This window comes from Protopterus annectens, chromosome 1.part2 (assembly GCF_019279795.1).
Source record: "Protopterus annectens isolate FY-2018-M chromosome 1.part2, PAN1.0, whole genome shotgun sequence".
In the NCBI taxonomy this organism is placed as follows: Eukaryota; Metazoa; Chordata; order Ceratodontiformes; family Protopteridae; genus Protopterus; species Protopterus annectens.
In genome coordinates, this window is record NC_056727.1 from 176,186,350 (window position 1) to 176,209,437 (window position 23,088).

Sequence of the window (23,088 nt, forward strand, 5' to 3'; positions counted from 1 at the left end):
GAAGGAATATTACAAAGAATGTAGTGTGGGACAGTAATGCTATAATATAATAACACAAATGTTTGATATTTGCAGGTTAGAAATGAACCAAAAAACATCATTATTTCTGCTGAATATATTGCAAACATTAAAGGAGTTTCTGTGGAGAAAGTTATGGAAATCACAACACAGAATGCAATGAAGCTGTTCCCCAAACTACGTATGTGCCTCCAAATATAGCAGGAAAAAGTCATCTATATTCCTTTGCTTCCTATGATTTACATCTTGAACTGACCTGCTGAACATCATCAGACTGTACATATTTTTAATACAAATGATATGATCAGTTTTCTGACAAAATAATGTCCTAACAGACTGAATGAGTGTCTGCAGCTGAAACAACATGGTCCTGTACTAATGACAATAAACTGGAAATTTGCTAAGAATTTTAAAATGCCAAAGTGCCCAGTGCCTTTTATGTACCGAACCATTTACAAGAAACAAAAGTAAAGTAATATACTGTGAGCAATGCAATCTGCACATTCAGACACAGGCATACAGTGCTGTTATCTTCAATTCTCTTTCTATAGTAATTACTGTTTGGTAGAAGCCCTGATCTTACCAGCTGGCTTCAGACTCTTTGAAGAAGTAGTAGCTCCTCCTATTAGCCTAGTAGGCTGTGTAAGTTGCCAGTCAGGTGTTGCAAGGAGTCATAACTGTTCACTAAGTTGCAGAGGAAGCAGCCAGTTATCTAGCCACAACCCAGGATAAACATCTACAGTTGGCCTCTCTAACAGACATTTTCATAATGATCTTTCTCTTTCTTACCTGCCAACTATCAACCCCCTTTTTCCTGGATTGTCACCCATTTGTTCCCATACTCCTGCTGCTTGCACTCCACATCATTCTGTGGAGATCCCTGGTCTTCACCAGAGATTGATATTTTGCCTAGCAGTGCCTCACCCTTGTTAGACTGAGTTCATGGCAACAGCCATTTGGAGAAATGGCCATCATTCAGGTAGCCATAGAAGATGGCTAATTTTCCCTTGGCGTATGTGTAAGTTCATCCTCCAACTGATGTGTTGGTGAGCTCCCTCAACAGCACTTTTGTGTAGCACACATGCTCTTGTGCTCCTGCCTTAATACTGTTGCTGTGTAATGGAGAGAGTGGCGGGTGCAAATGTCTCAACCCAAATTGTTATGTGATGAGTCGCCTGGTTCACCTATGAGCCAGTTATGCAGACATGCTGCTTCCTTCTCCCCACCAGTTCCTCCAGTGTCTGGACAGTTAACTGAGTCCTGGCCATCTGATTAATTACCAAAGCTTTAACACTGTGCCACAGAACTGTATTCTTTTCTGCCAGATTTGATGAAGTCCTGGCATTTGATATTTGATGCTTAATTTCCATGAAATAGATGAAAAGAAATGTTTATATGCTGTCCTTGCTGGGTATAAGACAATATCAAACTGCACCCCTCTTTTGAAAGAAAAATAATTCCTTCCAGTATGTATTGCAGAATTTAATTTTCATCCTCTGTCTTGTTTATCTTGTAAATGAATTCTGGTAATTTTATGATGTCTTAACCTAAAAAAAAAACATAAAAAAGACAATGTCAGAAAGTATGCATGCCTGTAATTTGTCTGAAAGCAGTGTCATGTTTCAAAATTCAGCGTAAATGACATACATCATTTTAATGAATTTTCATTTCCTCAAATGAAGTCTGACCACATATAATAGCTACAAACATTCTGATGTGATTGCTTACTTTATGGCAAGAAAGTGTAACCTTTTCCAAGTTAGATTTTGAAAAGTTTTCCAAGATATTGCTGAAGATAAGTTCTGCTTTGCTAATGTCTGTAAATAAGAAATCTAATAAGACAAAAACAATGTCTGCTTCCTCCTCCTCCTTCTCCCATTGTTGAATCTGGAAATAGGATGATAATGACTCTGGAGATGGAGAAGTCACTGTGTGATGAAGGTGATGCCACTCTTAAGGACTTGCATTTTTGTTTGTTTATAAATTTAATGGGTGAAGACCTTGACTGGGATTCAGAAAGACTTATTGTAAGGAAGAAGCTTTAGCACAACAGTTTTCTTCATCATGGTAAACCTTTTTGACTCCTTTATCACCCTATTACAGAGGATTTCAACTCGTGGGTAACCTCAGCTCAGAGTGTGGTCTCGCCAGAAGAGCTGCCTGATAATGTAGCAGTCTGTGGGAACGACTATTGTTAATTAGCTATGTGCTGTTCCCTTTGAAATTCCTTTGTCTCTTGATTTGTTGTATGAAGCTACACTGTTGGAGGAAAAGTGGCCACTGTAAAAACATTGATATCACCCATTCATTCCTGTGAGATCATTCATGCTGCAGGTAAGTTCAGCAAATGCATACGGGTGGGTGGTGCTAGTGTGTGGACATGGGTGTGTATACCTGTACGGTCATGAATGAAGCTGTGCGTGTGTGTGTGTGTGTGTGTGTGTGTGTGTGTGTGTGTGTGTGTGTGTGTGTGTGTGTGTGTGTGTCTCTCTCGCTCTCTCTAAGTGATCACAATAAATGGGGAGGGTAGGTAGGGAAATGAGAGTTTGCAATGTGTGCATGGCCACGTGTGTGTGTGTGTGTGTGTGTGTGTGTGTGTGTGTGTGTGTGTCTCTCTCGCTCTCTCTAAGTGATCACAATAAATGGGGAGGGTAGGTAGGGAAATGAGAGTTTGCAATGTGTGCATGGCCACGTGTGTGTGTGTGTGTGTGTGTGTGTGTGTGTGTGTGTGTGTGTGTGTGTGTGTGTGTGTGTGTGTGTGTGTGTCTCTCGCTCTCTCTAAGTGATCACAATAAATGGGGAGGGTAGGTAGGGAAATGAGAGTTTGCAATGTGTGCATGGCCACGTGTGTGTGTGTGTGTGTGTGTGTGTGTGTGTGTGTGTGTGTGTGTGGCACCATGCATGTGGGTGAATGGATGAGTGTTAGCATGAATGTGATTGACTGGGGGGGGGGAGTTGTTTGTTGATGTGTGTGTGTAAGAGGATGCCTTTCCCAACATGATGTGTGGGCTGCTAAGGTATATATTAATATAGTGAGGTTTAATACTACTAGGGTGGAACTCACTGACATGCTAATGAGACAGTAATGGGCTTTCTTACTGTATCCTATTTTCTTTTCTCTCCATTGCAGTAATTGACAGACCTGAGATGAGCAATTACCATGATCAGTGAGACTTTTTTGGAATAAAGTAGTTATCTGAGAAGTGATTTTTTATGGTTTTCCCTCCTTCTGCATCATCTTCTTCAGTACCCCATCCATTACATAGATATTTACAAAGAGTTTGTTTTGCTTAACGTTTCCACTTTGCAGCAGACCATCAGCTGTCATCACACTTTGTCCTCATCTGTCAAGTATACAGGTTCATAGGTTAGTACTAGGCTATCAGCCCTAGGGCTTATACAAGCTTAGTCGTAACAATTCCCTGGCTATTTCTTCCCACAATAATTACTTCCCTGGACCCCTGTCTAGCAGGATGACTGACGTGATCCCTGGGGTGAATTTCCTATATCCCATCCAATCATCAAGGTTCCTTTTGAAGAGGGCCAAAGAGGTGCTCTGCTTGACATGTATGGGCAGTCTATTCCAGAGTCTGAGGAGTCTCTGGGTCAGGAACCTATCCCTCCACCATGTTTTGTTCATTGTGATGACAAGGTTTAAATCCCTGGAGCGTGTGGCTCTGAGGGATTGGGATTTCTTTAAGTATAGCATGTCCAACAGCTCTGGGTTTGACATGGCCTTGTATGTTAAGCAGAGATCACCTCTGAGTAGATGATATGCGACAGAGTATAGCTGGAGTTTTATTTTTTAGATGGTCAGCATAGGGCATCTGCTTTAGATCTGTGATTCTTTTTGTGAGGTATTTCTGCAGCCTTTCCAGTTGTTGCAGATGTCTTGAGAGGTGCATACCAAATGGGGCGTTGTATTCTATAATGGATCTAATGAGGGATGAGTACAGTGGGACATTGACCTCCTTTTTTCCTGGATGAAAAGCCCTTAGTGATGAGGTGTGCCACATAGAAGGATTTCCTGACTGTTGCGGCGATGTGGTTATCGAAGGTGAGACCAATGTCCACCTGTGTCCCTAAGTCTCTTATCACACTTTCAGTGTTTAGTGTACTGCCACCTATGTGGTAATTCACGGGTGCATGTTTTTTCCCAAAGGGGATAACTATACATTTCTTGGCATTGAGCTTCAGCCCATGGCTCTGGCACCAAGCATCTGTTTCTGTAAGGCCCTTTTTTAGAATATCCACATCACTTGGGGATTCAGTAATGGCTTCCAGTTTGTAGTCATCTGCGAATTTTGTGAGCCAGAGTCCCTTAGAGTTGGTCTGTACTTCTGAGAAGTAGATGTCAAACAAGAGCAGTCCCAGGACTGAACCCTGAGGTACTCCACTTGTCACTTGTCTGGAGCTGGATTTAGAGTCGGCTACTTTTACTGTGTGGGTTTTGTCAGTAAGCCAGTTGGCAACCCATCGAGTGATGTAAGGATTAATGCCCAGCTTAGTAAGTTTATCTAAGATTCCAGAGTGGCGGGTGGTGTCGAAGGCCTTGGCGAGGTCCAGATAGGCTGTGTGGACCGCCTTACCCTCGTCCACAGCTTTGGAAACTGATTTGAAGAAGTCAGTCAGGTTCAGGAGACAAGATCGGCCCTTCACGAACCCAAAGTGGGTGGGGTCCAGTGTTTGAAGTTTGCCAATGTCTTTGTTTATAAGTTCCATGATAATACATTCCATGGCCTTGCAGATCAGGCTCATCAGACTGATGGGGTGGTAGTTCCCAGGATCCAAGTTTGATCCCCCCCTTGTAGAGTGGGATAACTGTAGCTGTGCTCCACTCAGTGGGCATGAAGCCTGAGGTGAGGCCATGATTAAACATGACACTTAGGTGAGGTGCCAGTTCATTTTGTAGTTCATATAGTACACAGCCCGGGATGTCATCTGGTCCCACGGATGCTGTATTCTTTGCTTTGGAGAATGTGGTTTTTACCTGTGTGGCCATTATTACCAGAATTTGGCAATCTTTCAGTACTGAGATGTGCCTTTTAGTGGGTGAGAGGGGGGTGAAGTTGGCAGTATCCTTGGGATCAGTATATTTAATGCCATTCTGTTGTAGCCCAGAGCCGATCTGAGCATTGCCATTTATATTTTTGACATAGCTATAGAATGCCTTGTGGTTGTCTTTGGAATCTTTGGCAATTTTATTTTTGTAACTAGCTTTGGAGGATTTTATGAGGGATCTTAGCTTCTTACTGTGGCTGGTAAGGGAGTTTTTTGCATCCTGAGATTTTCCTGTTTTTTTCAACAGTTTCTTCCTTTTGTTGTAAAGTTTGTTTATGGCAGGGGACTACCAGATTGGCATCCTTTTTTTGGAGGAGAGCGTCTTGGTTCTGTTTGGGATGGCACGATTCATGCAGGAGTGGATGTGCTCGTACAGTGCCTTAGTGTAGGATTCAGTAGTCGAACATTCAGTTCCTGTCTACATGGGTGTCATGAAGTTTGTCACTTCTGACTTGAGTAACATGAATTTGGCTTTGGAGAAGTTTTTTATGGAGGTTTCCTTACTGGGGGGGTGGGGGAGGGATGTGGATGTCAAGGGTGATTAGCTTATGGTCAGACCTGACCAATGAGGGGGGTGAACATAGGTATGGAGCATCGATTTCCCATGTTGGTAATGACCAGGTTTAGGATATTGGAGCCCCTGGTGGGACTATGGATTACTTGATCCAGGGCATTGGAATTTATGAATTCCAAGAATCTTTGGGCAAAGGTATTGGTACAGAAGTAGTTTTCTCAGTTAATGGCAGGGTAGTTGAAATCACCCAGTATTAGAGTGTTTGGTTGTATCTTAATATTTTCCAGTATGTTTAGAAAGGTGTAGTGAAAATCTTGGGGCATGGTGGGGGATCTGTAGCAAACTACAATTTGGATTGCAGTCTTACCTAGTGTTAGTTTTACCTGGAGAATTTCAGACGCATTTTGTTGGGCAACTAGCCTGGTGGTGTGAATATCCTTGGTGAATATGGACACTCCTTCACCTTTAGTGTTTCAATTCTGGTTTGGTGTGTGAAAAGTGTGGTAAGAGTTGTAGCCTGGTATTGCAGGGATGGCCTCTGGAGCCTTGAACCAGGTCTCAGTTACTGTACATATATCGATGTTCTTAATTTTTAGGAGTGCCTCGAGAGAGTGCATTTTGAGGTTTAGACTTCTAGCACTGAGTAGCATTACCTTCAGATTTTGCATGCTTGTACCTGTTATGGTGGTGTTTTTTCCTTTGAACTTTGCCTAGAAAAGACACTATAGGGGTGGCAAGAGCCTTAGCCAGTAACCTGAATCCCAGGGGCAACAGGTGCAGACCATCTCTGGCAAAGCATTGTGATGTGTCGATCATATTGTCCCAGGCAGACAGATACTGGATCCCCTTTGAATGACACCAGAAGCTTAGTCAATTGTTGAAGTCAGTCATTTTGTCCTTTTACTGTGGTATCATTCTGGGTGAAGGAAGGATGCTACTCAGGACTAGGGTCATACCTGCCTCTTTTCATGTAGTCCAGGGAGGTACATCTCAAGCCATTCACTCCAGCATGGACAATGACAGAGTCATATTTGTACTTGTTGTGGAATGACTTGAGTGCATGCGTTATGTGACGGATCCTGGCACCTGACAGGCAGCTGACTGTAATTTTCTCCTTGTTCAGCCTGGTGAGTGGGACTTCAGTGTGCACAGGGTGCTCCTAATCCTCCCTTGGATTTATTCTGACCCATGCTTAGGGGCAGTGAGGAGATTCAGACTTCTCAATGCAGTATCATATTGCTGCTGAGGGGTATTTTTGTATCTCCTATCCTCCCATTCTCAATGCATGCCTGCAACATAGACAGATGGATGTGCAATGGAGAAAAGCTGGTATATCATTCAGTCTATGTGGTGACTCAGCCAAGGGCCTCCCTTCACTGTCCCACTTTAGATAACACCCCCCCCCCCCCAGTTCCAACCTTCCTTAAGAGATCAGCCACATGGAGTATCAGGCATATGTCATCTTTCCAATATAGGTGCCAGGTTTTAATGGGTCCTTCTTTCCCCTCAGGGCAAACTTGGTAGACAGGGATATTAGCTGAGAACAAATTATGTAAATCTCAGAACCCCAGCAGTCAGCTAGTTTATGCTTTCCTTGTAGTCCCACATTTCTCAAAAGAACTCTGTCCCTTGGCTGCAAATCATGCATCTTAACTTTTTTGTCATTGTGAGCCTTGTTTTGCTGATGCCTTTGACCTGTTGAATTTTCAGCAAGCTCATAAGCCTGTCTGAGGTTCTTAAGTCTCTCCACATAACTGCCATGAGATCGCACTGGTGCATCATCAGCTGTGACTCCAAAGGTGACCTCAACAGGAAGACGAGCATCTCTTCCAAACTTTAGGAAGTAAGGCGAGAATCCTGTAGCATCATTTTAGTACTGTTGCAAGCATGCACCACTGTAGCTACATGTCTACTCCATTGACTCTTCTTCTTGGCAGATAGTGTCCCCAACATGTCTAGTAAAGTTCTGTTGAAACGCTCAGACTGAGGATCCCCTTGAGGATGATAAGGAGTGGTGTGGCGTTTTTGAACTCCCAACAGAGTGAGTAGTTCATGGACAAGCTTGCTCTCAAAATCACGTCCTTGATCAGAGTGTATCCTTTTTGGCAGGCCAAAGTGTACAATGAACTTCTCAACTAGTAGTTTTACCACTGTAATAGCTTTCTGATCGCGAGTGAGAAATGCTTGAGCATACCTGGCATAGTGGTCCATCACCACCAGCACATTACTGATCCCACCTTCATCCAGTTCAATGTAAAAAAAATCTATACAGACCAGTTCCATGGGTCCACTACTTTCCATTTGACTCAATAAGGCAGCTCTGGTCGGCAAAGTCTTTCTCTGATCGCAACAAAGACATGTACGACAATAATCCTCAACATCTTGCTTTATGCATGGCCAGTAGAACCTGCCTTGTACCAGACCCATAGTTCTGTCATAACGAAGATGACCATGTTCATCATGCAATGACTGGAGTACTACTTCTCTATACTACTGAAGAAGCCATTTTTCACTGCCGAGTGCACTTGGAGATTTCCTATACACTAGTCCATTCTGTATCTGGAGTCTGTCCCATTCTTTGGCCAAAAGTCTTGCCAGGGGATGAATATTTGTACGAAGCATATTAACTTGTTTCTTCTCTAAAGCAGCTACCACCAGCTGACCTATGGGGTCTTCTCTTTGATCTCTGCTGAGGTCACTGTTACTCAAAGCTGGTAGTGATGAAGCTTGTAAAGTGACCAGATTACAGTAAGCTTGTAAGCTTGGGGTATGCTTGTTGCAGACAGACTCAACTTCTGTGCTCAACATTCAATGTGTTGATAGCAGGTTGCAATCTGACACATAGATCTCACCCCTGATGCTGGAATTTCCACCCATTCATCGCTGGGGTGTAAATCTCCCTGAGGTCTTCTGGACAGACCATCAGCATCTCCATTTTCATGTTCTGGGTGATATTTCAAACTGAAGTTATAGTTGCATAGAGCTGCCATCCATCTGTGGCCAGTAGCATCTAGCTTTGCAGTGGTCTGGATGTATGTTAGAGGATTGTTGTCAGTCTGCACTTCAGCCCCATAGAGATAGTCATGCAGTTTGTCCACTACTGCCCACTTTAAGGCAAGGAATTCCAACTTGTGTGCAGGTTAGTTTCTTTCTGTGGGGGATAAACTCTGACTGATAAAAGCCACAGGTCTCAGCTTCTTGTTATACTCCTTGTAAAGGACTCCTCCTAAGCCATCCCTGCTAGCATCCACATGTAAAGTGTATGGCTTTGTTGAATCAGCATATGCCAGCACAGGGGTATGTGTGAGGCAATACTTAAGCTGTTCAAATGACTCCACAATCAGGAGCCCAACAACCCTCGATGAGTTCTTTAGAACCTCTCAGTCCCTTATGTTTTTTCACAAGGAGATCTTCATCTGTTTCATCTGCTTTCTCATCATTTCAGAGCAAATGGTTGAGGGGTCTTGCTATCTTTGAAAATCATTCTACAAACCTATAGTAACTGCAGAACCCCAGAAAAGATTGCAGCTCTGTGATAGTTTTGGGTCTGGGAAAAGATGTCACCGCTTCAACTTTGCTGGGATCTGTGGATATTCCATTTGCAGACACTACATGTCCCACATAGGTCAATGAAGGTTGGAAAAACTTGCATTTGTCCAATGACAACTTCAGGCCTTCCTCCTCAATCCTGTCCAATACCTTCATCAGTCTTTGTTTGTGCTCCTCTAGGGTCCTTCCAAGAACAGTTATGTTGTGCAGGTAGACTAAGACTTCCAGGAGATGCATGTCTCCAACTGTTCTTTCCATGATTCTGTGGAAAGTTGCATTTGATAAACCTTGAGGTAAGTGATCAAACTCAAAAGATCCCAAAGGGGTGATGAAGGCAGTCTTATCTTTATCTTCTGGGTGCATAGGGATTTGATAGTATCCACACCTTAAGTCTAACACACTAAATCACTTACTACCCACCAGGCAATTTAGAGCATCTTCAATCTGGAGAGTTATTTAGTGGTCTGGAATTGTTCGCTGATTCAGAGTACGATAGTCAACACACATGTGAACTGACCCATTCTTTTTCCTTACGATGACAATGGGAGAGGCATATGGACTTCTTGACTCTCAAATTATACCTGCGGCTTTTAGTTCTTCCAAATGTTTTCTTAAGTCCTCCAGGTCTCCTGGAGCTACTTTTCTGGAACATTCCCTGAAAGGCAATTCCTCTTTTACTCTTATTCGTTGTTCTGCACTTTTTGCACAGCCCACATCTAGTTCACTAGTAGAAGAACATTTTTTCTTTTTCATTAGTAGCTCTTTAACTCTGGTTAGCCACTCAGGGGGCAAGAGACCACCTCCTATATCAATATCTTCCAGCTTCAACTCGTTGGCTCTGCTCCCATTCCTTGTCAACACAGAAGCAGGTAAGGGAGTGGCAGAATAAAAATTTCCCAAATGCACTTGTGAACGCAGGACAATGGGAGTACTTCCTTTATTCTTTAACCCCACAGGCAAAGTGTCATAAGAATGCTTTAACTTGACCACAGGCCAAACTTCTGGGACTAGTTCCAGCCCCGGTGGCAAGTCACTTCCTGGATCCGTTTCTATCATGAGATGAGAGGAAACTGTTTGCCACACATCCTCACTTTGGCTCTCAAGCAGGTGACCTAATCAGGATAAATTATATGCTCTTTCCCAGACAGGGTCCACACATGACCAATTTCATCTTCCTTACTATCCTTCTCCCTTTGAAGATCACAGAAAACTGGTCTCAGGAGAGGATGTAGTGTTGGGTGTTTCTAGGTCAACTGAGGCATTAGCATTCTTCTGACGAGGTCAGTATTTGTCCCCACTAAAATAGATGCTGAATCTTTTCCTTTTGGCCTGGGGCACACAACAGCGAGTGTTTCAAAAACTTCTGTTGACCCAACAACTGAAGTGGAAAATTCTAACTTGAGTGAGACATAACCATCGTAAGGGAACTTTGTGTCATTTAGCCCCCAGATCTCCAAATCTTCTAACTTTTCAAGTGGCAAATGCTTTAAGTATTTTTGGTAGAAGTTTCTGTACAGAATGGTGATTTGTGCACCAGTATCAAACAGTGCTTTACTATACACTCCTTCTATTTTTACTGACACGACAGGGGACAGTCCCAATAGGCCATCGGGTAGTTTTTGTTTCCGGTGCTGTTCAGTTGTACGGCAGTCAGCATGTAGTGGAGGTACCACCAGTTGACCTCGCCATTTTAACGGATAAGACTCTTGCTTAGTAATGCTTTGCGGTCTCAGATGCTGAGATTTGGCTTTCCAATTCGGTTGTTCACCTCAGATGAGCTAGAAGTGTGCATAGTAGGTAGTCTCTCTCCCCTATTACAAGGGTTTGTGTGGCAAGGAGATCCAGGATGCTGTCTCTTGATGTTAGATTTTATAGAGCTCTTTGTAACTGGGCACTCAGCTGGCTCCTTCACTGAGGCCCTTTGACGTTTCCCTGCATTGCACTAGCCAATAATAGTTTGTTCACTTTTTTCAAGTTCTCTGCATTAGGACACTGTCACTGTATATGCCCTGCATCCCCACAGTGAAAACAAAAGCCAGTAGCAACTCTGAACATGGGCTTATTTGGTTCTTCCCTGAGTACTTTTGTGGAGGTTCTAGCTGATGTATTCCTCCCTTAGGCTAAAGTTACCATGACTTTATGCAATTCTGCAACTGTCTTGGTGACATGAGCTATGGCTTTGGTCAGGGAAGACACCTGCATCTGCAACTGTGACACCTCTACATTTCGGACACTCTGGGCCATGACTCCAGTTTTAGTAGTGAGCATGGCTATAGTCTCCTGCTGGTGTTCACTCACTGTTTTAGTTGCTGTTGAACACTGAGATTTGGCTTCCAACAGGGCTTCCTCTTCCCTTACCTCTTTAACCAACTGAGAATAAGTTAGAGTCTCTTCCCTATTTCTCATCCTCATTTTCCGCACTGTGGGGTCCATAGCTTAAGCTCCCTGTAAGATTTGTCCAGTCTGTACTTGGTCTACTTTCGAATCCACCCCCTTCTTTAGGATGATCTGGTGGAGCATTTTATCTAATTGTTTAATGTAATCAGATAGTTTTTCACCAACTTCTTGGTATGTATGTTCAAAATGATACAGTAGGTCAGCAGCCCTCTCGGTCCTTCCAAACGCATCCTGCAATACTCCTAAATAGTCCTTGGCCGTGCAATCTTGCTTACCCATCCTTAGGTTGCGTATGATATCTGCAGCTAATCCCTTTAGACTTTCAGCTATCCGCTGCTTCTTCTGAGATTCTGGGATATCCCACTCCTGTAGGGCTTGTGAAGCCTGATCCATCCAGGATTCAAAATCTTCCTCACCCTGAGGTGTGGATTGTTTGCCAGAAAAGAAACGCAATTTGCGGTAGCCAACCCCAGTGAATGGCTGTGTAGGCTTTAAGTATTTTTCTACAATACTTCCCAAAGCATTCAAAACTTCAGGCCCTATAGCATTTATGGTCAGGTGCAGCTTCTGGTTTAAGGTTCTGACCTACTTGGATAGCTTCTGTACACTCGAAGGTATGTGCTTATACACTAAGGACTTTTCCATTTTAATAAGGTCAATGTGCTCTCTTCGGTAGGGTCCGTAGTGCTGTCTAATAAAAATCCATGCCCTACAACTGGTAAGGATCCTGTGACTTGATGTATTTGCATACACCAGAACTAAGCAATGTTCTGACTGAGCATTGTGCTGTTTGCACCACCTAGCAGCTACTTCTGAGTTCATGTTTCTGCTGGATTTGCTTTCCACATGTATAGGGGAATAGGGTGGAGTCCAAGGCAGTACAGGCAATCCTGGACGAGCTCATAAATGTAGCACACCCGCAGGTGTAACTGAAGTAGTTATGGATTTCTTCCTACCTGACTCTGGGCCCAACACACCAAGGTGGCAAGATTATCTAATTTAAAAGGCAACAGCACAACCACAAAAAAATGATTTCAACAGTGCACCAGTTAGCAATAAGGCAAAGTGAGATATGCGTGAAGTGAAACATACATTCGCCCTCTTTCCCAGAACCCAACAGAAAAAGGTCTTGACATTCAAACATGTACAAAGAAGGCAATATCAATGAGCAGTAAAGCTTTATAATACAGCAATACAAACATGGGAAAAATGCAATGTCATTAAGCAATAAAAGAGTTATAATACAACAATACAGATATGAGAAAATGCAATGTCATTGAGCAGCAAAATTCTTGAAGGCAGCAGTACTAACACGAGCAAAATGTAATGTCATTGAACAATGAGGATTTATAATGCGACAATAAAATATGAGAAAATGCAATGCCATTGAGTAGTACTAACACCCTTCACCCCCTTGATCAATTCTAAACAGACCAACTATGAAACACTCTATTATACCCTGTTCACTGGCCAGTGACTACTTACAGTCTTGCTGCCGACATGATGGGGCCCAAGTTGGAGCTCATATGGATCCCATTTATTTGTAATCCACAAAGCATTTGGGGGGGGGATCCACAATCTTATAATAATATAAAATGATGACCAGAGCTTCTCACCACTTCATCAAGAAAATCCTAGTGACTAGGCACCGTGGTTCCTCTGATGAGAAAAGCAGAAAAATCACCTGCCAGGACTCTGGTAATCATCTATGGCTTCTCTGTACTAGGCCCAAAAGAACTACTTTTCTTGCTGAATCATATGCAGGGGTGGAACTACTGGTTTCAGCCTTCTCTCCTGATTCCACAAAATACCATCATCCAGGATTTCAGCAACAAACAGACACAATCTGCTACTTCACTTCCCTGTCCCAAAGCACTAGAAAAGAAAATCCAGTCATGCTGCAAGGCCCTTTTTCCCTACAACTACCAGTTTCAGTCTTCCCTCCTTCAGCTAGTATCTCAGTCTCCTCTTTCACTTTAGAAATTGTCTTTTATATTCCTGAAACAGCTTCACTTTGTGGTGTAATGAAAAACTACAGTCTAGTACTTCTACAACGAAATACAGTGGGAGCTACAATTTTATCATTATATTGTGGTCTAGTTGCATGAGATAATGGCCTTTTCAGTGATTTGTATCTCATTCTGGGCTGATAGCCAGGTCTCTTCTCAGCATTTTGAGTTATAGTGTCTGCAAACATTATGATGCATCAGAATGCCAGACTATAAGTGAGGAAGTTTCAAAAAATTTGAAGAGCTTGTGAAGCCAATTAAATGAGCCCCTGGGCTGCAATCTTTACTTGATTCTTTGTCTTCACATAAAACGCCAGTGGCAGATTTTGGAAGCATAGCTGAAGACAGGATGGGTATTTGCTTGGTCTCCTGTGTAGCACATATTGACAGTAGATATATTCTATTCATGATGGAGTGCACAGCTGTAATTCTTTATAGTCTGAGGATTTGGACCTAATGCAGGTCAGCCTTCATTTCAATATTGAGGAACTGTCAGTGATCCTTTCCATAAAATCGTTGAAGAGTTGCCTAAACCCAGGATTTCTTCAGGTAGTAATGCACAGTACCATGGTCGTGTGGTGCAGGGGGACACTATTTCATGCCAGCCTTTCAGTGTGGCAATGGATAACAGCTATGCACATAGGAGGAGCTTGAAATATCATTGCAGGTAACTTAAATCAGGTGATTGCCCTGGATCAGGAATAGCAGGTTAATCTTGGTGTCAGTCTGCATTGTCCCTAAAACAGATAAATCTTTCACTTCCCAGTATAACATTTGTTGGAGACCACAAGATGTTGTAGTGAGAATTTGGATAGGAGATATTCTTTGTGTTCCCCTTCCATTCCAAATGGTCTTTTAAAGGTGCTAGAATAAGAAATCAAGCTGTTCTTTTTGGTCCCATATTGGCAAGGACAGCCATGGTGATCCCTTTTGCTTCAGTGTGTCATTTGGTTCCCTAATCTTAACTTTCTTAGAGGGCCTAATCCTGCAACATCAGGGTAGGGTGTTGCATTTTCCATTTGCTTTCTAAAGTTAATAACCTGGTTGCTGTGATTCTTGTATAAAACAATTATTAATTTTCTTCATAGATGATACAGATTATTCATGAAGCCAGAAAACCCACCATCAGAAAATCTTGTTTATCTAAGTAGAATAGAGTTTTGGTTCTGTGTCATCAGAAAAGTCTTGTTCCTCTCCAGATCACCCCACCCATTGTTCTGTTTACCTTTGTCTCTGTTGAGCTTAGACCTGTCTCATTATTCTTTTAGGATTTACTGCTTTGTATTTAGAGTGTGCCTTACTTGAAAGCCTTCCTAGAACTGAAACATACAGTTAAGCATTTTTTTTGTAAAATATCTTGCATCTAAATCCTCCATGAAAGACTGTCCTTCTGTAATGAGACTTGAACTTTATATTGGAACAACTAACTTAAGCTGCCCTTTGAACATGCAGATTCACTCCCTGGGAAGTTTCTTACTTGGAATAAAGTTTTCTTGCTGGTAGTCACTGTGGTTTGGAGGATGTTTCAGCTGTAAGATTTGATGTGTTCTCCTCCTGTACTGATACTAGTAAAGATACACAGTAGTCTTGTCTGTTAATCTGCTCTTTATATCTAAAGTGATGTTGGATATAGCTCTCAGAAGATTTAACCCCCCCCCCTTGATTTCTGAAGATTAGGGAAAGGAGTGTATACTTTATAGATCCACAAAGACAAAATTGAGCATATGTTTGTAGTGCTAAAGGTATGAGTCAGACCAGCTTTTTTTTCTTTTTGACCTGAGTAAATTAGAGTCTGCTGTCAGTTTCTGAATAGTGAATTTCAGTGGATTTTGTTATGGCTATGGCAATAGGTCTGTTGAAGATCTTATCAATGTCCATTCTATTTTAGGCCTTAGTTTCAGCTGCTTTCTTTGGAGGTGATTTTAGACAGTGGGATTTGTGAAGTACAAATCTTGCCCATACACACATTCACCAAACTTTACAAACTGGATCATTTTTCTATGGTGTCGTCTAGTGCTCCAGCTGATCCAGTGGTTTCTAGTCCTCTCAGGGCTCCTGTCCTGAAGGTTAGCTCATCAGGACAGGGTGCGTCCCCTGTTCTGAGGTTGCCCCTTTCAGTTCTGGGCTCCCATCCCTCTTCCAGTGGGCCTGCCTTCCAGGTGATGGAGAGGGTTCTTGCTTCCACAAGCTTGTAGTTTGCACCTCCAGTGTTGGAACCTGACCTTTCCCTTTCCTATAGCATGCATTTGACACAGCCCACTACACAGGGATTTAATGCATGGGAGCGGCAAGAAACCCTGCTCCAGGGAACCCACTCTTCGGGTTCCTCCTTGGAACATCCCACTGAGGAGCCACCCCAAAAGAGAACATGCAAAAGGAAGCACGTGGATTCCCCTGAGGAATCCATCACCAAAGATACAGATTTCAGAGAGGGAGAAGGGTCCCCATGGTCACCCCTGATGATGTTCAATTCAGAGACATACTTGAGATCCTGAAACAGAGGAGTAACTGGAAGCCCATCTACCCTTCTACAGAGGAATCTGTATTCTTGCAAGCCTTCTGTGCTCAGCAATCTACTTCCTGGGTGACCCCCCCCCCCTGCACAATGAGTTGATTAAACTCATTGTGCAGTGGGCCTGAAAGGCCCCTGACAATGTTGAGCTGATTCCCCAGAGGTCTGATAAAATTCTTTCCCCCTCCAGAAGACCACCAGCACTGGTCCAGAGGTTTGGCATTAGACTCCATGGTTGTGGTGGCAACCACTAAAAAAAGAACTAGCGGAAGAAAGTTTGACTGTCCATCCTCCGAACATGGAGTCCCAGACAATAGACAGACAGCGACTTTTACCATATGGGCTCTGAACTGCATGGCACATTTTACATGTCTCCAAAGGGACCTGATTACAGAACATTCAGGTACTTCGGCAAGGGTACTACCTGAAGAGGTGCGAGACAAGGTCACCTCTCAGCTTGCCACCCTAGAGTCCATCTCAAGCTCCTCCATGCGGTTGATAGCACATACAGCCGAGGGAGCAGTCAGAGCTACCGCTTCAGGCGTTGTCATGAGATGCCATACCTGGATGTGGCTATGTGACTTCGCAGACCCCTTCAAGTCCTCCTTTATCAGTGCTCCTGTTGACGAACCTCCTTGTTTGGCCCAAACGTTGAGGACACATTAGCCAGGTGTGAGAAAGACGGAAAGACCCTATCTGCCGTGGGCATACATTTTTCAGCCCTTCAACAATCCTACTCTAGGAATCAGAGTGGTGGGAAAATGTGGTTTAAGAAATCCCAAGGACCTTTCCACGATACCCGTGGTGAACAATCCCCCCGGGGCAGAGGGGGGAACTCATCTAGGAAGCACCCCTTTCGTGGTAGAGGGAGTCCATGAAACCAGGGCTCCAGAGATTCCTTCTCTGGTTAGCACTATCAGCGCTCCTGAGGAGCGGCCCAGGTGCTTTTCACTGGAGGCATTCGGGGGGGGGGGTTCTCTGCACTGCTTGGCCTGGCAGTCAATAACATCAGACTCCTGGGTGCAGAGAATAATGACCAGAGGTCATCATTATTATTCCCTTCAACCTTTATCCCAAGCCTCTAAGGTGAATCCTCAATGTCCCACTCAGTCAGAGGGATGCAGCAGCTCCTGAAGTTCAAAAGCTGCTAAGAAAAAGAGTCATCCAATTAGCCCTACCAGACCAAATAAGATCCAGATTTTACTGAAGGTTCTTTTTAGTGCCAAAAAGATAGGGGAATGGAGACCAATTTTGGATTTCAGTGTGTACTGAACAAGTTTGTCAAACAAGCAAATTTTTGGATGGTCACAGTTCAGTCCATTTTTCCATTTCTGGAGAAGGGTGGCTGGATGTGCTTTATAGATCTTCAGGATGCATATTACAACATGAAAATGGACAAATGATCCAGAAGATACCTCCACTTCCAGCTGTGAAGCAATCATTACCAATTTTGAGTACTGCCCTTTTGTCTCTCCGCAGCCCCAAGAGTGTTCACCAAATGCATGGCAGTTGTAGTAGCTCACCTGAGACTACAAGGATTCCACGTGTTTCAATACCTGGACGATTGGCTCCTTACCACCACAACCAGGAGTCTACTGCTTCAAGCCATATTGTACACTCAAAATCTGGAAGAAAACCTAGGATTCTCCATAAACTTAGGCAAGTCAAACCTGGTTCCGACTCAGAGTTTAGAGTTCATTGGGGCAAAGTTTGATACAATTTCCTGCTGAGCTGCTCTACCTCTAAACAGACTTCAAAAGCTGAGATGTCAGCTTCAGGTAATACTTTCTCAAAATATTGTCCCTGCTCAAGAGGTCCTACAAATGTTGGGCTCCATGCAGACTACAATCTCACTGGTTCCACTAGCAAGGTTCCATATGAGGCTACTCCAATGGCTACTATCATCTCAACGGTCTCTCCTAGCACAACCAGTGTCTTACCTGATCCGCATTACAAATCATTGCAAACAGGATCTGAGTTGGTGGATGAAGCCAGAGGAGGATTTATGGTGTTGAACGTTCTTCCGCACCCATCCCAAGGCCACAGTGACCACGGACGCTTCCCTGATGGGGTGGGGGCATTTTCAACGAAAGATCATCCAAGGCACTTGGTCCCCCTTAGAGGCCAAATTGCATATCAATGTCCTAGAAGTGAGGGTCGTGCTTTTAGCATTGCAAGCATTCCAAACAGAACTTCTGTCTGGGACAGTTGCTGTCCAGTCAGACAATATGTCAGTAGTCTGGTACATCAGCAAGCAAGGAGGAACCAGATCCTACCTCTTATGCCGAGAAGCCCTGAGAGTGTGGCAATGGGCGATAGCTTCCAACCGCTTTCTACTAGCAATGCACATTCCTGGGAATTCCAGTCTGATTGCAGACAAACTGAGCAGGAACATTCTAATGCCTCATGAGTGGTCTCTCAACCCAGTAATAGCGACTCAAATTTTTCATCATTGGGGCCGGCCTTGCTGCAACCTCTTTGCCTCCCCCATAAACCACAAATGCAGCAGCTTCTTCACCCTGATCACCCCCAGGGGGAGTCAATGAGAGATGCTCTGACTCACAATTGGCCCCCGGGTCTACTGTATGTTTTTCCTCCTACTCCCATCATTCTGCAGTTCTTGAAGAAAGCACAGCAGCTGAGAAGCAAGGTTATCCTCATTGCCCCCTATTGGCCCCATCAAGTTTGGTTCCCCTTCCTATGGCCTCACTTGGTTCATCGCCCATGGATCCTGGACCCAACCCCGGGACTCTTATCTCACCCACAGGGGCTGGTCCACCCCAACTTTCACAGCCTCAAACTGACAGCTTGGTATCTCCACTTCCACTGATTTCCAGGCAAATAAACCTTTCTTCCCCAGTTCAGAATATCTTTCTGACTTCCCATAAACCCTCCACCATAAAACTCTACCACAGCAGATGGGCCAGGTTTGTTGTTTGGGCTAAACAATAAGGACTAGACTATTTTTCAATGCTGGTCCATAGAGTTTTGGAATACTTGTCGAACCTTTTCCATGCAGGAGCCTCAGCCTCAACTATTACAGTGTACCTAGCAGCTATTTCCAATTTTCATAGTGGTTTTAATGATTATTCACTTATGTCCCACAGTCTTTAAAAGACTATTATGAAAGGAGTTATATATCTCAGACCACCTATTAAAACCACAACTGAACCATGGAATTTTACTTTGGTCCTACAAATTTTAACATGTTCACCCTTCGAATCTTCTGCAACATACAGTTCTTATCTTGGAAAACCCTATTCTTGGTAGCCGTCACCTCAGCCAGGAGAGTATCAGAATTGCAGGCTTTGAGTGTTAACCATCCTTAGTTGATCTTTCACAAGTAAAGAGTATCACTTCAAACTAACCCTTCTTTTTTACCCAAGGTTATGTCAAATTTGAGTCTAAACCAGTCCATTGATTTACCAGTCCTTTGCCCAAATTTCTCTAACAAAGGTAAATACCAGTTGCACATGTTGGAAGTACATAAGCAGCTACATTTTTTCAGACAGAACTAAATCTTTCAGGAAGTTGGACCAGCTGTTCATAGCTTTTTCAGGCCCCAGATTGGGCAAAGCTGTTTCAAAAGTCACCTTATCAAAGTGGTTAAGAGATTGTATTACCTTTATCTTTCAACTGAAAAAAAAACCTAACTTTGCCTTCTAGAGTCAAGGCTCATTCCACCAGGTCAGTGTCCATTTTGGTGCCTTTTCATATCAGAGTTCTATGGATGACATCTGCACAGCGGCCACTTGGGCAGCCCCCCCATACCTTTATCATGCATTACAAATTGGATATGGCCTCCAGGGGAAGAGCATATTTCGCTCAGTGGTGCTCAGGAATATAATTCCATAGAGCCACCTAGGTCACAAGTAGGTGGGGATTCGGTCCTATCAGTAAGGAATGAATGAAGATTTACAACATCAGATAAAGAAGTTATGTCTTACCATAACGTTCGATCTGTGTTATAGATCTTCATTCATTCCTTACATCCCACCCTCCTTCCCCCTGCCTAAAGACTTCCGAGGATCCTTTGGTCCTATTGGCCTGATAAGGTATCTGCTCAGATAAGGCCTCTTTATCTCTATTGCTTCTATTGTCTCTGTGCTGGGCAGGCAAACTCGATCTGAAGAAAGGAGAAGAGGGGCACTATGGGTAGGACTTAGCTCGAGAGTTTTTGTCTGGCATGAGCTTGTATAGTGACCGAGTCAGCTACGAGGTCAGAAACAAAGTCCTATCAGTAAGAAATGAATGAAGATCTGCTACACAGATGGAACATTACGGTAAGACATAACTTCTTTATTTTTTCCATTTATACATTCTTTTCCTCTCTTGAATTGTTTTAGTATATCGCATTGCTGCTCATGTTTGTATTTTAGTAAATTTATTAACTTCTCATTTTTGGACGGCCACGGTGGTGCAGTGGTTAGCATTGCCACCTCAAAGCAAGAGGTTCTCCAGTTCGATCCTTGGATGGGGTGCCTTCTGTGCAGAATCTGCATGTCCTCCCTGTGGTCATATGGGTTTCCTCCAGGTGCTCCGTTTTCCTCCCACATCCCAAAGACATACTGTAGTTGGATTGGACACTCTAAATTGGCCCTAGGTGTGAGTGCGTGCATGCGTGTGCTTTCTGTGGAAGTTTGGGTGCTGAGCTGGCAACTCAACACCGTAAAACTCCACTGCCAATCATGAGCAGACAGGTGATCCGCTGTGGCGACCCTAACCGGGAAAAAGCTCAAAGAAGAAGAAGGATTAACTTCTCATTTTTATCATTTATTCAAAACAAAACTTTATACAAATTCAAAGAAGCAGCATAAACAATTGAGTTTATTAATCCTAAACCTCCATTTTCTTTATCCATATATAATACTCCCCTCTTCACTGGATTCATTCTTGGATCCCATATAAAACAAACAAAAAAAAAATAGTTGTAGTATTTCTTTTTCATATATTATAGGAAACATATAGACATTAGCTAAATATACAATATTTCCCAGTATAACCAAATTAATCAAATAAACCTTTTTATTAAACAATAGCTTGCAACTTTTCCAAAAACAACAAAGGTCTATTATTTCATCTGTTATCATATTCCATTGTTCCTTACTTAAATTGTTACCCCAAATCGTATTCCTAACACAGAGATTTCTTTCATAGAAAAAGATACTCCTGCTATCATTATCATATCACCCAGTCCTTTACTTTTTTCTTTATTTAAAGTAATGCCTATTATGTTTAAATATTGATGTATATAACATATAACTTCTTTCATCTAGACTTTGTTTCTCATAATCAATATAATGTCATCTGAATAAGTTAACATAAATGGAACGTGTATCCCTTCATTAGTAATATAAGTGGTACCTTTCATATGTAAATTTATATCTCTAAATAATACATTCATAAATAATGCAAATAAAGTGCTGCACTTAGGACATCCCTGACTTATGCAGTTCTTTATAACTTTTTTTTTTTTGCTTAACCATCCAGTGACTAAAATTCATACTTTATTATTATTATATTCAGAACAACATGCATTCTTAATTTTATCACTAGTTTTATGGTCTTCCATAATTGCCCACAAAAGATCATGTTGTGCTGTTTCAAATGCTTTATTTAAATCTCTTATCATGACCTTGGTTTCATAAGTCATGTTTATAATATCATTCACAATTTCCCTTAATATTAATAAAAATTTCTGACATCCTTTTCCCTTTAAACTATATATACTATCTTCCATAATACATTTCATTGTCCTTTACATTCTCTTCAGAATTATTTTCATAAAAATCTTATAATCTCCATTGCTCAATACTATAGGTGTGGAAAAATACTGAAGTTCAACATATTTTGTATTCTGTATATAAAGGGTTAAGCAGAAAAATGTTCACTGCGTGCAAACTGAAATGTTCTGGAATGTGTTGATAACTGAGGAATGCAGAAGTTAATCTTAAACTGCTGATAAGAAAGTTAATGTTGCAAGAATAACTGTGGTACTAGCTGGTAAAAACAAGTAATCAAACTATCACTTTCTGATGAATGTCCTGTGTGCTACATGTGTGTACATGCAGAAGGGTCTATAAAAGCAGAACTCAAAGTACAAGTAGCCAGACTGCTGGCATACTACTATCATGTAGCAGGTCTCCATGCATGTAAAATAAAGCTGTTTTACTTGCTTTTTACTTGCTTACAAGAACTTGGTGTGATTCTTCCAGAATATGTTAGAAGAGTAAAATCTTTCGACATAATAGATTCCATATACAAGAGATCTCAGGAACAGGAATAGTTTCTCGTAAGAGAAATGGGAACAGGAACCAGTTGCACCAAAGGCGACGACAAAACTGAAGATGAAAAGTTTATGTTTGATTTACACCCAAAGAACGTAAAATATTTAGATAAATGGAAAAAAGATCATGGGTTTAGTGGATGTTTAAATAAGTCAGAATGTCAAAATCTAGTAAGATTACTGTGCAAACAGGCAGGAAATAAGACAAGGAATCAAACGAAGGTGGGGTTTCCCCATGCACAGAAATGGCTGGAGGAAGCAAATAAGAGACATAGGGAACAAAATTTGAAAAAAGGGTGTGGTAATTCAAGTGAAAGAGATGTGTACTTTGTTCAAAAGGAAGATAATGAAACTTCCACAGTTAGTCGTAGACACCAGAATCCCTCGGCCCCTCCCATCCAGTATCCAGACCCTGCACAGGTTATCGAGGTGCCCCCCGACTAGGACCCACCACAATACCAGGCTTCAGTGGGTGGCCCCCCCACGCCAAGTATTATATTACAGAGAGAGCCCGCCAACACTCTTGACTTATGCAGCGGAAGTATTAGGAGAGAAGGGGGGTGGACAATTAAGGAAAAGGTAGATCAGGAAGGAGAGGAATACCCGCTGATAGAAGTGGCAAATCCTCAAGCAGGCACAGAAGGCGAGGGTCCTACAATATTGGTCTACCGACCGTGGACCCGTGATGACATCCGAAAAGTGGTAGAGGGGATTCCCCATCCGAAAGTAGATATGCGTAAAT

General features: G+C 42.6%; 1 protein-coding gene across 4 annotated transcripts in view; it reads left to right on the forward strand.

Moving 5' to 3' along the window:
- The window catches only part of TATDN3 (TatD DNase domain containing 3), a 599,941-nt gene extending 599,501 nt beyond the window's left edge, over positions 1 to 440 (forward strand). For all 4 annotated transcript variants that reach the window (XM_044055457.1, XM_044055462.1, XM_044055466.1 and 1 more), the window contains one exon: positions 76 to 440. In XM_044055457.1, the coding sequence (XP_043911392.1) occupies positions 76 to 219 (144 nt within the window). In that variant the 3' untranslated portion in view covers positions 220 to 440. The remainder of the gene's footprint in view (positions 1 to 75) is intronic.
- The last annotated feature ends 22,648 nt before the right edge of the window (positions 441 to 23,088 follow it).